Here is a 15,917-nt window from a genome sequence, read left to right as displayed (position 1 = left end):
TGGGCAGAAAGGAAGCATCAGGCAAGCCAGCAGGCAGTGAAAGGAAGGAGACAAGTCAGTCACACAGAGGAGCTGCCCCCAGCAGATGTGCCGAGAGCCAGGAGCTGCTCACTGAGGGAAGAGAACCTCCAGCTGTAATTACCCATATCCAGCTCCTCAGCAGGTGGAACAGGAGAACCCCACGAACCTGAATGGTGAGTGGTCAGGTCACAAAAGCACCACATACTATTTCAGTTATTTTTCTGCAGCCAACCCCCTCACTTCCAAACCCAGCTATATGAGTGACATAATAGCCTCAGCAACCCAGTCAGCCTCTGCATTCATGAACAAGTTGCATGAAACTTGCTTCCAGCAAAATTAGATGAAGAATGATAGAGACTATGTGAAGGCAGCTTGATGTTGGAGGAACTAATCCTTCAGTTGTATTTTCTGAAGCATTATATTGGAGAGTTTTTATTCCCTGTACATCTACAGTTAAAAAACCTATTTTCAGATGTTTGGGGCTGGCCCCTTCTAAGAAAGCAAGAGCCTTCCCACAACATCATTCATTGCACTACTGCACCTGGGTGCTAAGAATGAAAAAAACCCTAGGTCTCAAATTTCCTTTGAAAGACTCCATTTTCCTCACTTTCACATCAGCAGGATGTGAGCAAGTTAGCGGGAAGCACAACGAAGACAAACACTTCCAATGCACAGAGAGCTGCACAACCTGGAGAACAGCATATCTTGAGAGCTGTCATGGCTCTGCCCCCCTGCTGTCTGCCTCATCCCGCTCCCAAAAGTTCCTATTCCTGCTTCCTGCAGGAAGTTTGGCTTCTTGATAAGCAGCTGCTTAATAACTTAATGCAGGCCATGAACTAAACCAACAAACAAGCGCCTACTACAGGTTAAGGTGCAGTAGTTCAGGATGAGAACCAGGGCAAAAAAAAGAGGTTTAGATGAAGAACCTTTTCTCTACTGAAGATCAGGAGCTAACTATGGACAAACTCGTACAGATTGCCCTACTGTACTCAGGCCAGCCTTTGGGAGACACTAGCCACATTCATTCTTGCACTTGTTTACTTCCTACAGGTCTGAAACCAAAAAAGTACAAAGGAATTATTTTGATCCCTCCAAGAAGTCCATGCAAAAAAGATAGCAAGCTTACACAGCCAGATCTTGGACAACATAATATTTATAGTAGCTTCTAAATCAAAGTATTAGCATTATGTTGACAGATAAAGGTATTTGAAAATACATAAAAAATAAGTCAGTTTAGGGAAAAAAAAAAACTTTCAGATTCACACAGCACTTGATGAAACTTGGATTATATACAGGCCTTCAGCCTTCAAGACAGATCCCAAGAGACTGAGCAGAAAAGCCTATGATAAACCAATGTCACTAACTAGATCTTGGAGTATCATTGGTAGGTGGTCACAGCTTTTAGCCAGAATTTACAAGCTCAATCCTTACTGAGAAGTTATGATGTATTGCTACTACCCTACCATTATATGCATCTGCATGAGAAGCAGATGATCAGGAAAATAACACGAAGAGCAAAAATAAGAGTACAGGAAAAATAACTAGTGGGAGTGGTTCCTAATTAGAGAAAATAATGCCACAGCAAACTGTGGTGAGGGAAGTTCTGGCACATGTCCCTGAGAAAGCCTGTCTGCTCTGCCTCCTGCACGAACACCTCTGTAAAGGTCACACTCAGCAGCATATGAACTCATCACAGCAAGCTGTTATAGCCATGACCTCCTCAAGCATTCCCCAGTGAAGGGCATCCCACAAGAACTCCTCCCTGCCTGCACAGAGCTCCTATCACATCCCTATAAACATGTACTTGCTGGTGCATTTGCTGACTAACCTTCTTCTAAGGAAAAAAAAAAAAAAAAAAATGAAAAAATAGTTACCCTCCAGTTTCCTGATCCTTCTTACTTTTACCCTCACAGCTACAGTAAGGGACAAGAGGTCAGGAAAAAAGACCTAGTTCTCTGAAACGCTCCAAGCCTGCCCTTCCCACCAAGACCAGCAAGACTGGAGTGCACTCAGCCCATCGAAGGGCTGGGTCCGAGCAGCACAAAGTAGCTGCAGCTTGCTAGTTCTCGTCATACTGGTCCTACAACTCAGCGCCTATCAGGCTGGCTAAGACTGCTCCCAAATGTATTTCAGATGAAGGCTCCCTGCCAGGGTAACTCTCAACACAGCTATCATCACTCCATTACATCCACATCATCTTGTCTCTAAACTTTTCTTCGGGAAAAAGCTTCTTCCTAGCGCCAGCACTAGTAGTTCAATCTGCACAGGAGTGTCAGCAGGCATTTTCAAACTGGGTCACCTCAACAGGTTCGGAGAAGGCCTGTTTCACACTGCAGTAAAAAGGAGGAACAAACAGGTGGCAGGAGAGAACAAGGTACATGAAGAAACTGGTGACTGCTCCCCCACTCCCAGCACAGCAGCAAAAATTCCTCCAGGATAACACAGCTACCTTAGATAAGACATCCTCTTCCTGGATACTCTCCAACACATTCTTTCCTTCAGGTTTTTTTTAAAAAAAAAAAAAAATAAAAAAACTAATCCACAACCCACTGCACCTTTGGTGAAATCCATCCCAAACACACACCCTATTTCTTTCAAACCAAATTGCCTTCCTGGCTCCAATACAAACCACTGCTGTGCAAGGGTTAAAATCTCATCTTAATTTAAATATGCATTCAGGATCCAGAAATATCAACCTGCAGCAACAATGATGAAAGGGCTGCTATGAGATTTCCACACAGCATTGCAACAGCAGCTAGCACAGCAGATGACAAACAAAGGGGAAACTGCAGCTAAGTTTGAGGCAACTCAGCCATTTCTGGGATACACCCATAGCCTTTGAAGCCTGGTATCTTCTTTTTGCTGTTCACAATACTGCTAGTATAAGCATCAGAAGGTGCCTCAGCTAAAATTAAAAACTGCATCCCTTCATCTTTTGAGCATTTTCTGAAGTGCATCAACTGCAGTTGCTGGGAGAAGTGGTCATGACTATATTATTTCTACAGCTAAACTCAAGCAGAATCTCAAATTAAACACCAATTCTCTCACTTTTGAATTCAGAGTTGTATTCTTCAGCTACTGTATTTGCATCCAGGCTTCACAGCTGCCAGGTTCACTGCATAATATGAACTTTGGATTAGGGATAAACATAAACCCAATTCTGCTTTTCCATTAATCTTTTTTGCTGTCACTGGGACAGACAACAAACTGGTATTTCTAGGGAAGGAGTGCATACAAACAGCAAGATCATAAGCCGGTTGGGGTTTTTTTGCTATCTTCACTTCAGTGACAAAGAGGTAAGCACCTAGCTTCAGGCAACAATTATAAACCCTGAGGTCCACCCCTCAGAGATGTGGAAGTTTTTGCTCTACCTGACAGCTATTAAGGCCAACACTTTTCCTACTACTAAAAACACCCACTTCAACAAAATAAGCCTCGGACACAAACAGGCAGAAAAACCCCAAACAAGAAAAGCACAATACATCATACACACTCCTTTCAAGACCTCCCACAGCACTTAGCCAGCCACAAAATTAAAAAAAAAAAAGTATGAGCTCAGCTGAGAGTTCAATAATACTTTTTTCTCTCTGGTGGCAAAGCCCAAGCAGCTCCCACTCTCCCATCCCTGACCAAGGTGGCTGCACTCTCACTGAGCACCAATGCAACCTTTCATGGGGTTGTGTTATAAACCAGGTCACAGAAACAATAGGGGTTGGAGAGAAGAGGGGATCAAAAATAAAACCACAATTCCAACTGTTTCAAGGATCCTGTTTATAGCATGATGGAGAAGAGGGACTTAAAAAGCAGCTTTGCTGATGCTGAATACAAACCAGACTACATCCTCTCCCTCACTGCGGCTGCCTCTCGCATACCTCTGAAGTATTAATCCCATCCATTTTAAATGCATCCTGTTAAATAGGGGCTTCGTGTTCTACAAGGGAGATTTTAAGACAACACTTTCCCCAGTCTACTCTCATTCGTGGTTTTCCACTCACATTTATTTATTGCTAGGGAACCCTACACCCCAAGGAATATGAGGACTGATGATGATAGTTGATGGAGTTGTACATCCACAGAATTCACAGGCCAAAATAAGCAAGCTGAGAGGGAAAGAATATGTCCAAGCAGAAGCTCTTCTCAAAACAGCTATGGCTCAGCTATACACTGAAAACAGAGACTTGCCACACAAAGCATGATGAGGCACACTTAGCAACTCGAGAAGACAAAAATTTTCCTGTCCTCTACTCTGGTAGTCATTTTAAGTTAGAAAATTCAGACAAAGATCATTTTCAAGCTTGTTTAACATCCCCTTTAAAACAGAAACTGAAGAATATTCATAGCATGTTCTATGAAAAGATTACCCCTTGAACTACAGCTGGGAGACAGACTCTGGCCACTTAAACCTGCAAACTGCACTCAAAAATTTTGGTATTCACCTCACCTTCACCACAGAGGACAGCTACCAAAACTCACTCTCACCTAAAGAAGGCTGTTGACACACTAATGACCAGGACACACTTACAGACTTGGTTGGGACATAGGCTTTTGACATACTGAATGCCAACTCATAGCTTCTTAGGGTGGAGCACTGCTGCTCCACTCTCCCAAACCGTTACACAGCCTGTGGCACAGTTAACTAAACCTTGCCCATCCAGACACCACAGGGTTAATATCCTTAGTAACCATAGCAACCAGCACTTCTTCCTCCATCAGAGCATCAGCTGGCACAATACTGCCTTTCCAGCATCGGGTTTTGCAGCACATTTAGAGACCCCTCCCTTTCACTTTCCCCCCAGCCACAGGGTTTGGCCAAGCATATCACAAGGATGTTGGAGCATTTGCTGCTTCACCTAATTCTGGCCTTCCTCTGTCCCCATGTCCCTGGGCACTTCTACCTCCCCACAGGGGGAAGGAGGCTGTCTAAATTCTCTCCAAGTGCACCAAGGCTGGCATAAAGTAAAGCACAGAGCCAGCTGTACCCTTGCAGGAAGAGATGCCATGGGATAACAGAGGGAGGGACTGGTGCGTGTCCAAAGTTGGCATGCTGATCAGTCATCAGGTCAAACCAAAGCAGCACTGCAAGACCAGGGGACCCAGCTGCCATCCACAACCTGCTGTCCCAGGGGTATGAGGGACAGCACCTGCCTCTTCAGTGACACCCCATAAACTGCAAATCCACTGGAGACACCCACCAAGACATCAGTGATAAACCAAAACTCCCATCTAGCAGACATATTCTGTCAGGAAGAGAACAGAAAAATTACTTTCGAAACAAAGCTTATCACTAGCAAAATAATACATCTTTCTCCTCTTGTAGTTCACCTTTGAACTGCAGATGCATAAAAGCAATCATCACATCCTATCCTCTTGCCTGGTCTCCATCCCTTGCTCCTGGGCAGCTGCAGCATGCCAGCAGTTGCTCATTTCTAAACCAACCCAATGTCATCTTTATGGTTCCACCCATTGGCGTACTTGGCACAGAGAGACACTGCTGTTTTATTAATAGCTTCATGCTGGCCCAGCTCAATCCTGTGCAGCACAGGATTGTAACAGCATCGTTACAATGCATTTTTCACTACTTCCCCTGCTCCTTCTCCACGTGCCACTCAGAGAGCAGATGCCTGTCTTCCACTTAGCTGTTCCTGCTCATCTATGTTCTCTTACTCAAGACCTCTCTATTCCTTCTACCTTGCCATCTCCTTCCCCACCCTCTGTGACAGAGTCCCAGCACAGCCAGAACAGTTGCCCTCCATGGCACCAAGTCCTCAGAGAGCCTCTCAGGAGTCTCATTTTGAGACCAAGCTCTTTGTAAGACATGTGACACCAGCCACAGCACAGAGGGTATTTGGAGCAGAGATGGAAGGGGAGCACAGTTATTTTAAGTCCAAATGTTCAGTTACTGCACAATGACAATTCTTTCTTTCTTCTCCAAAAGAGACAGGAAAACTTCTAGCTTTGGGCTAAATTTGTGAACTACTCACTAATGGTAGCAACTACTATGCAAGTGACCCCTCAAAGGCAGAAGTCTGGCAGTAGATGTGGAACATGCTGGCAACATTCAACTTTGATATGAATATGGGCAAGGCAGTAAATTGCTTGTACCCAGGACTGATGGTTAATGTGGCACAGGATTAAAAAAAATGATCAATGTGCCAACACATAGTTTTGCTTGTTTTAATCTTCTCTATCATATCCATCATTTCATCGTGTCCAGGCAAGAGGTTTCTCCAACATGACTAAAACATTGCTCCAGCATATAGGGTGCATGGGACCCAAACAAGCTTTAACAAATTGTATGAGCCTGGAGCATCAGGTATGCAGATATCCACCAGGTACCGGCTGACACGCTGGTCTTTCCAGGATTAACTTCAGCAGTTTACAGAGGACCCTCCCACAACGTCCACCAGCTTGGCCAGCCCTCTGCCAAACCCATCCATGTGCGTTACTCTGAGCATTGTCACAGATCTGCTGAGTGTTTTGTAGCACAGATTCACTGTTAACAGAGGTGGCTTTCAAGAGTTTCACTGACTGCACAGAACTGTCCTGCCCACAAGAGTTACCAGTTCCCTCCAAGGTGATGGTTAACATGTGCTGCACTAACTTCCATCTTCATGTCGAGCCCCAGCCACAGGAACAGACTTAAAGAGTTCACCACAAGAACAGGCACAGGATGGATTAAACACTTTGGAGTATGCTAGACACAGGTACTAACATGCTCCTGATTGGAAGGATTTGTTCACCCACACTTCAACCTGAACAGCAATATTAAGAATGGATGTGCTAGCTCGGATTCACAGTCCTTGAAGCCCAAGGGGCTATACCAACCTCCTGAAGAACACAGCTCCTTCCACTTGCAATTTCACACTGCCAATGATTCCCTCCACCAAGGATAACACACACATCACAAAAATCCATGGTTTAAAAAGACATCAAGAAATAAGAGAATCCATCACTTCTCTGGATAACATCCAATAGTCAATCACAAAGAAACCCTCACACACTCAGACATTTCACTTCTGTCCATGTGGACTTATTTTGCAGTCATCTATTTGTATTGTGCATGCCTCTTACTATGTCAAAGTTTCCTTTTGAGAAAATAATTTACAATAGTCCCCTTACAGTCTCTTTTCAGTAAGCTAAACAGATGGAGTTTGCTTCGTCTTCAGTTTCCAAAACGTTTCAGTAGCTCCCATCTTCATCCTTTTCTCAGTTTTTCCAACACTAAAAACACTATTCTGAGGCTCGTTTTCCTGACTGCTTCTGCATGCAGAGGCAACAAAGCGTTCCAGTCACTACCTCGTTTTTTACACCTACATCATCCACTGGGTCAGGCAGGACACTGGAAAGCTTTGACAAATTACCTGCTCACTGTATCCCCAAAATTGTTCTCCAAGCCACTTCTTTGCAAACAGCCTTGATGCAGAAAGCCAGATCTTCCAGTACTGAGATTTGTAACCTGCAGCTGGGTCATTAAAGCCCACTGTAATGGCATCAGTCCAAGTTAGGAAAAGATCCAAAGCACTCTACAAGACTATCAGTAGCATTCATTTTATTTACCATCCTGTCAGTCTATGGCTCATCCTTAGTTTCTCTCCACAGCAATTCCATATCAGTTCCTATATCACTGATGGAAATGTTGATCATCAATCATGATGATCATCAACCCACAGACCCCATTTAATTAGGATTCACTATCAACAACGCCAAGACTTGTCAGTGAACTCAGAAGTAGCTGAAGAGACCTCCTTGTCCCCTGATGTTCTTGTGTCATAAACCATAAAACAGATTAGGGAACTCTGCTTGTAATACATTTACTAAGTGCTCTACAGCCTTTGCAGAGCACTGGTATTTTGGAGGAGGTTCCCGTCTTTTGAAAGGAAGGGGGATTGAATCAGACTCTCATGCAATCAATGCTTAACAGCTGGCTGAATACATTAGAGCTATTAAGTTATTTCTACCAATCAATCCGTCTCTAGTCTCAAAAAGAACAAAAGCAGCTACCTTCAGCAGGATTTGTTTTTCCCAGTCCATTTTTAAGCAATGCCAGGTAGAGACAGGAGTAACTGATACTTTTTGGCAGCGTCAGCTCAAAATGACACAAGACAAAGCAATAACCAAGCAGCCCACTCAAACTGTTCTCTTTCTCTGCACAGCTGCCCTCTCCCCATCTGCTGGAGTTTTCCTGCCACCCTAAGGTCCCCTCAAGCCATCTCTCCCAATGCTCCTTTGGTATCTTTATTACTGCTAGATAATGAATTTCACAACTCCATCCCTCTACATCAATCAGACAGCTGGGAGATAGTTTGTGTGTCATGTATAGGACAAGAGCATCATACAGTGTTTGAGGGAGAGAAGTATGAATTTTTTTTTTTCCTGTATCTTTTCTGGAAAGTGAAATCACCGATAAGCCTACACTCTTAATAAAATTTTGAGGTTTTTTAGAAATTTCTTCTTGCCCTCTTATATTCACGGTGTTTTCCCAAATTTTTTTGTTGTACCAGCAACAGTCAACTGCCACCTAGCTTTAGTCAGTGTCATACCACATTTTTAATGACCTCTTAAGATTCATGACATCATCTTAGCAGATATTATACTCTTTTTATGCTCTATAATGTCCTTACATATTTTTTGTGCCTATTGCCACAGAATACTCATAGATTATTTTACTCAATTCCACCTATCTTTACTTTTTCCTCCACCATTCTTCTCTTCCCTCTCCAAGAAACCTGTTTCCTATCAGGCAGAAGTAAAATGTTCCAAAGCTGAGCAGAGATTCAAAAGACTCTCAACCTTGAGACAGCTACAGGTAGTCACAGACAACCCATGAACAGTCGTTCCTTTTGGTGGAGACAACAGTTTCTTGCTCTTACAGCTTTTTAGAGGTTTCTAGCTGTAGATAACTGTCAAATATATCCCTCTCCTCATCAGTCTTAGTTCAGCATCCAATAGCCAGCAGGGAACAGACAAGACACCACTGGTAGGAAAGAAGTCAGACACGACCCTTGCAAAGCTCTTTTTATCTGTAGATCATAGTACCATCATCCTTCTGTAATTTAAGGGGCAACTTGCTCAGTGGAACAAATGCCCCAGGGCAGAGCCCAACCCTTTCATGACAGAGCCAGTTAGTGCACAATCTCTGCTGCATTAATTTGCAAATGCTACTACAACCTCACAAGTGTCTTGTGATCCATCTTAGCCCTTGGGTCTAGGGGAAAACCAGGTATCAACTTCATAGTGCTACCACAAACAACTGCAGAGGAACAGGAATGTAATATTCTTATTCTTGGTCCCAGAATCAGAAAGGAGGAAAAAAAAAGGTACAGTCAGAAATAGCTCCTTTCAGCTCCCTCCCCCAAAAGCACTTAGGTTTAGCTACTGCATTCAAACAGCAGCCCTTTAATCAAGGAGTCCTACTTATTCATGAGGAGAACTGTAGCTAGACAAACCTTTCAAACACTAGTTCTGCCATCTGGCAGCCGCACTAAGACTTGTTCCCAGACACACACAGAGTGCTGGTAATTGCCCTCACGTGGAATTCCAAGGCACTGCAATTGTTCTGGCATTTAAACCTCCATGGGCTCCAGATGTGTATTTTATTTGTGTCTTTGTGGGAAAAAGGTACTACTGATTACCATATATTTCCCCTCCCCAAATACTTTTCTTTTTGTTCTCCCCAGTTATTTGTCATTTTCTACAGCAGCAAAAAAGCAGATTGTGTAGGACCATGGATAAGTATCTTAAAGAATTCATACTGAGGCAGAAAGTGTGTCACATTTCTCCTGCTTTCCCTGACTCTGTGGATTTGATGCTCTGAGCAGCTGCCCAGTGGGGAACGAAGCTCTTCTAGGGGACTGCTTCGTAAACTTTTCTTTTTTCAAATTAATTTCAAATCATAATGGAAAGGTCAGAGACAATCTCTCCACTGAAAGTGGCAACTTTGCATTCTTGAAGTGATACATGTAAGGGGAAGGGGGAATAAAAGATTTGGAGACTTACATTTTGCTTCAGACAGATTCTGGTTAGGTGACCAGACCAGCATGCCGAGATTCTCTCTCTCCTGACTTCGCCTTGCGAGTTTGGCTTAAAAAAAAAAAAAAAAACAGATACAAACCAAGTTACAGAGAAAATAATTTCAGATGCAAAATGGATACAAAAATGACTTATCACACATCTGCAGCTTTTTAATCAAGCTACAAAACCCATCCAGAGTTAAAACTCCATCTTCCCATTCAGACCTGAGGCTTTTCCTTGTTTTTTCAACCATCACCCCCTATATAACATGACAGATACCGCACACTCCCTCTTTCATGCAGTACACTAAGAAGCATACGTTAGATCTAAATTAAAAGTTAATTAATGTTTTTCTCTTCCAGCATACTTGATTATTTTTCTTCCAGCCATCATTAAATGAAAAAGGGAGGAGCTGGGCTCAGGCAGCAGGCTCCAAGCCATTGACATCATGAGACTATACTGTGCAGCTAGATTAAGACTCCAGGGTAGACACATGCATGAACCTCCCAGATTTCACTTCTGAGCGCCTCCTCTGCCCCAGCAGCCCTTCTATGGCTCCATCCCCCATACAGACAGGAATGCCCACCCAGGTGACACTGAGTCTCCCAGGTCAGAATCACGTCCTCTACTCAACCACTGCAGAGAAATCCTTGTGCATTCATAGTCACGCTGTGTACATGCACCCACACTCAGAAAGCAAGACCATTTTTAACCAACTTAACACCTGGCTGGCATGAGAGCTCTGAACTCTCAAGCGAAGAACCACAGCTGCACAGTTTGAAAGAGCAACCCCAAGCTAAGGTACATTTCAACAGTGAGTTCTTGAGAATCTGTTCTTCAGTCACAAGCAATCAACAGAGGAGGAGAAGGAAGACAAGAAGAGAAAGAAACTTGCTCTGAGTCAGCAGACACAGAGCCAAGCTCAACTACCCGCCCTGCCGAGAGAAACCTGCAGGTCTTGTTATGAACAAGTACCCACAGTACTACTTCCACTACAAAACGTCACAGAACACCGAAGTTTTATGCAACATTTCAACACAACGCTATTTTCTCTACGCTGTGCAATTATACATATAACCACCACTTCATGATCCATTAAACAGGTCAGAAAACATCTAGTAACGCAAAATTACATTACAATGCTATGAACACGCATGGTTTGACTACTGTTTCTAACCTGAAGTCTGCTCGACTAAGAACAGTCAGGGTTTAACAACACAAAAAAATTTTAACATTAAATTTAAAGCACAAATAGCACATATTAAAAATAACCAGTTGCCAGCAACATATTTACATTGAATTAATTTTTTTCCACAACACACACCACGATTATCTTTCACACAGCTTGTGATGGTAGTTTTTTTAAAATAAGGATAGCAACTGCACATACAAGATATTTTGTGCACTATGCACATTCATTACTTTCTACACTAGGCAGACAAACAGGAATGAGAAGAGACAACAACAGCCTCTGGTGGTGAGAGATGGGGTGGAGACCAGGTATATACACAGAACACAAAGGGTGTCTGAATTTAAAATTACAGCTTCACACACAAAAAAAAAGTCTGGAGACATCGGGGATTAAATTTTCCTTTCTCCCTCATTTCAACTCTAGGTCTGGAATGCAAAGAAAGGGGCAAGCCTAGGCCTCCCCTCTATCAAATTTTGCTCCTCATTCTCTCTGTCCAGGATGGTCTGTCCTACTAAAGTCTAGCATAGGGTTCAAAACACAAAAAGAAAAAAAATTCCTCATTTTACATTACACTGAAAAACAGAGTCTCAAACCATAAAAATACTCAAAGACAGAAATCATCAGTCAGGTCTCCAGGAAGTTAAACACTTTCCACACAAATCCCAACACACCTCAAGTAAAGCCACAGCGGTTCAGGAGCCTGATGTCCAAATTCTGCCAGCAAAGCTTAACACTAGGCAAACTGTCAGCCTGGCTTTACCACTGTCTCACTCCTTGAGTGAGGTGGTTTTGAGCTGGCAAAACCCACCTAACTGAGGAAAAAGGAGTTTTCTCCCAGTTTAGCAGGCTGAGCCTCCTCTCTAACACATCAGGTGAGGTGCACATCCCAGTCCAGTTGTCCCTTTCAGAAGCAGAGCACTGCTAGCTCAGCTCACCCACAGTAATGTGGGTGATGCTTCACGTCCCATAGTTAAAACCCCAAGTTACACTTTGGAGCATTGTGGAGGGAGCACCATGGCCTTCCTGACTGAACTGCAGTGAGCCCTGGGAGGTGATGACCACTGCAGGGAGGTACTTCGGAACCTTATGGCACCCAAATGGGGCTGGCAAAATGTGTTCCTCATCATCCATCACAGCTCCCCCCATAGACACCCAAGACCTCCCTTTGCAAAGGGAGTGCCTTGGGTTAGGAGCTACCTCCTTCCAGTCCCACATCCCCTCCCTATGAGCCAGGGTAAACCACTCCCTGGGCCTCACACCCTTAACAAGAACCCCCTGCAGATGCCAGGCTTTATGCAACCCTCAGAATGCCTTTCTGTCCAGTTCCCACAGCCCAAATTCTTCTGCTCTGCCTGCAGCCTCTCAGTACCAACAACCAGTCAAGTTGCACTGCAGTTGTAAATGGGTGTGAAGCAGCACCTCTAATATTACCACATCTCTCCTACTCTGCCATTCCACCCAAGCCCACATCTGTCCCCCCTCTGCCCTGGCTCCTCAACAGAGGTAGAGGCCAGTGCAAGGCATGCAACAGGGTTAAGTTAAAACTCATGCTTCTCTGCAAAGCACAGAAGCACCTAAAGGCCACCGCACATAGAGGGGTGGGAGAGTGTGTTCCTCAAACATCCACAAAGGCCCAGACTACCTCTCCAATATTAGAGGTGACTTAGCCTGCCACCCAGCTCCTTCACCATCCAGCACCACACCCTCCTCATCATCCATTCTCAAGCCCACAGCCCCCAATGTTTACCATTCCCTGAACACAAGGCAGACACGACAGGCATTCTTCCGAGTCCAGTGCTGACTCCATCATAAATACATACAGCACAAGTACTCTTGCTACGTGATGTAGCAAGGAAGAGCTTAAGAGCTTGCTCAGAATTTGAAAACACGTTGGAATGGTTATTTCAGAGCAACAGCCATGAGAGGAGAAGGGAGGGCTTAGAGCAGAGCGTTTGTTACATCCCTTTCCTGCATCTTTCCAAGCACAGCTGTAAGGTTCACCAACACATGGGTATTCCTTCCCCTGTCCCCTGCTTTTGGACAAAGGGTACTAGGGTGAATTCAAACACTCTACACTTCAGTGACAAAGTCAAAAAGATACTCAGTTTATTATACAGTTCATATAAAAATAGCCACATAAGGGGGACAGGGTTACTCTTTTAGGGGAACAGATCAATTTAGGATCAATGGGGCTTGCTTGTTTAAGCAACTGCAGTTAAACCAGTGCAACCTGTGTTTAGAGAAGCTGTATATTGGCAGACAAGATCATCTGGCATTTCAGTTAATCCTGCACTCTCATCCAGGCTACCCTGCATGTATTTGTGGAGTCTGCCACAGCCATTAGCTCCCTATCACATCTGTTGTGGGAGCAAACACTCTGTAATCACTTTCCCACTGCTGGCTTTCCTATTTGTCCCATGTCTCCGAGGAATCATGGATGCTTCCTCCATCCTCAAGAGGAAGACTACCTATACTACAAGCAGCACCCTTGAAATTTTGTTCCACTGTCAGAATTCACAGGGGATGCAAGCTCCCACTGCCTTTACCCAAGCAGAGATGCCCCCACTAGGCATAGTATCATGTTGCTTTGTCACAGCAGTTGGTTGCCATCCCTCACTCTTCCCTCATCCCCAGAAAATACATACCCCTACCTCACGGACTATACACTGAAACACAGAAGGGAATCAATCCAGGTTAAAACTCACTTTGTGAGGAAAATGTTATTTTTAAAGTTTGTCTCATTTACAGATGTGGTTTACTGCACAACCCAAACAGTTCAACTCTGCAAGGGAGGAGATGAAGCAGGGCAGAATACTCACATATCAAAATTTTTCTTAAAGAAGTTGGGGTGGCTTCCCCCCCCCCAAGCTGTGAGGAAACATCTCAACACCAGCATGCTACTGACCACACGGTGTGTAGGAATATATTGATTTGTACAGCAAAGACACAAAACTGCCATTGGAGTTCCCATCACTTCTGCCCATAGGCTGGGGCTCTTCAGTCCCCAGCGGCTCCCTGGGCCACCCATGCTAAGGCACAGGCCTGGCACACGCAAGAGTAGCACAATGCAAGATGTGAAACCCCAGCCCACAGCAGCTATAGCTTTTCCACAACTTTTAGAAAGCTGTTGCAAGACTGCCCCTTCCTCTCAGAAAACAAGACAAAGTATCCTGAGTCTTTAAACCATGTCTCTTCTCTGCTGTGAGGGTTACTACGTGGGACAGTCTCACTCCCAAGCATCTGTCTGTTCAATTTTCACTTGCATACAGAAAGATGTCAGTCCTGCTCTCCCACTACCACCCACAAAGTTTAAAGCCTCAGGGGTAAATCCACCTTAGACCCCATACCTGAGTGATCCCAGCTCACACAGGAGGAGAACAAAGAGTAAAGTGAGAGCAAAGTAAGAACAAGGAGAAATTTTTTTTTGTCAATACAAAAAAACCCAACACAAACACCAAATCAAAATTCTTAAAACCCACTCCCTCCTGGAGCCATACTCCTCTGTTGCATCCACTTTTGAGTCAGAGAGCAGAGAGTCAACCCTGACAGGACACTCTGCAGAAACAGAGGAGAAAGGTGGAACTTGCAAGTTACTTGCAAGGAACTTTAATAAAGGACACAAAACCCTAAATACCTTTGTGAGTCCTCTGATGTGTCTATTACCTTAAACCCTGGGTCTAGAGCCCCTCCCTACACCAAGAAATACACATGTATCTCCTCACATCTGAGGGGTTCTTCTGCAGATACTGTTAACTTCAAGTTTTCTCTTAGTCAAACCAAAGTTGTACCAAGTGCTGTAATCAGGACTATAACAAATAAGCTTAGTGTTGAACGTGCTGCAGAGTTTGTCTCACGCATACATTTGTGTTGACACGAAACCACAGATTTTTGTTCAAGCTCTCTCCAGAAGGAGAGAGCCAAGACACACACACATGCCCTGCAGGCTCCTCAGCCACCAGCACTCAGTAGAGTTGCTGCAAATGGACAACAATGTGGGGCTGAAAGCAAGAAGTGTTCTTCTCTCCCCACCTCTACCAGGGTGCTCGGAAGTCAGGACACCTGACAAGGAAAGGGAAACGGGCACGTCTCCAAACAGAAACTACCAAAGGCCACTGTACAGCACACAAGTCCTCCCTACAAGTCAGATGGTACCTTCCCCAATTTCAAGTTAGCCATGGAGCAGTGGCATCAGTACGGAAGGAAGGCTGTGCCTGGCAGTAATACTGCTCCCTTCATCCCACCTGAATCTCCTTCTGGCAAGATGAGCTAAGAGCCTCTGAAGAGCTGTGTCAAAAGGCCAAGGGGTGAAGCTTGCACTTCACAGCTTGAATCCGTCCAACACCTCACTACTTCTGAAAGGAGGTCCTCCTGCTCAGCCAGCATTTCTCTGCTCTCCTGACACATGCTCCCTGCTTCTCCCCCCATCCTGTGTTGACTCTGGCATTTATCCCTCCAAGACAAGCACATTTGCAAAAAGTAACCTGGCAAAATAGAAAGCAAACAGCATTTTCCCCAGTTATTAAATCATCTGGCTGCAAGATGAGAAACAGCTGCACGGGTACACAAGGAGCAGCAGGCCCATGTGGATAGGGGCCTCTCTGCCTTCACCCCACAGAGCTTCACCCCAACACAAGGGTTCAGCAGCACCACTGCAGAAGAGAGGGAAGGAGGCACTTTCCCCTTCCACCACCAC

The 15,917-nt window shown here is 44.5% G+C and overlaps 1 protein-coding gene across 1 annotated transcript in view; it reads right to left on the bottom strand.

Annotated features, from left to right (window-relative positions):
* Positions 1 to 15,917, bottom strand: part of RCOR1 (REST corepressor 1) — an 88,121-nt gene that overhangs the window by 33,804 nt on the left and 38,400 nt on the right. The window contains exon 3 of the mRNA XM_074908691.1: positions 10,018 to 10,101. Within this exon, the coding sequence (XP_074764792.1) occupies positions 10,018 to 10,101 (84 nt within the window). The remainder of the gene's footprint in view (positions 1 to 10,017; positions 10,102 to 15,917) is intronic.

This window comes from Athene noctua, chromosome 6 (assembly GCF_965140245.1).
Source record: "Athene noctua chromosome 6, bAthNoc1.hap1.1, whole genome shotgun sequence".
NCBI classification, from domain to species: Eukaryota; Metazoa; Chordata; class Aves; order Strigiformes; family Strigidae; genus Athene; species Athene noctua.
Note: the sequence above shows the minus strand (reverse complement) of the source record. Positions and strands in the feature narration are given on the sequence as shown.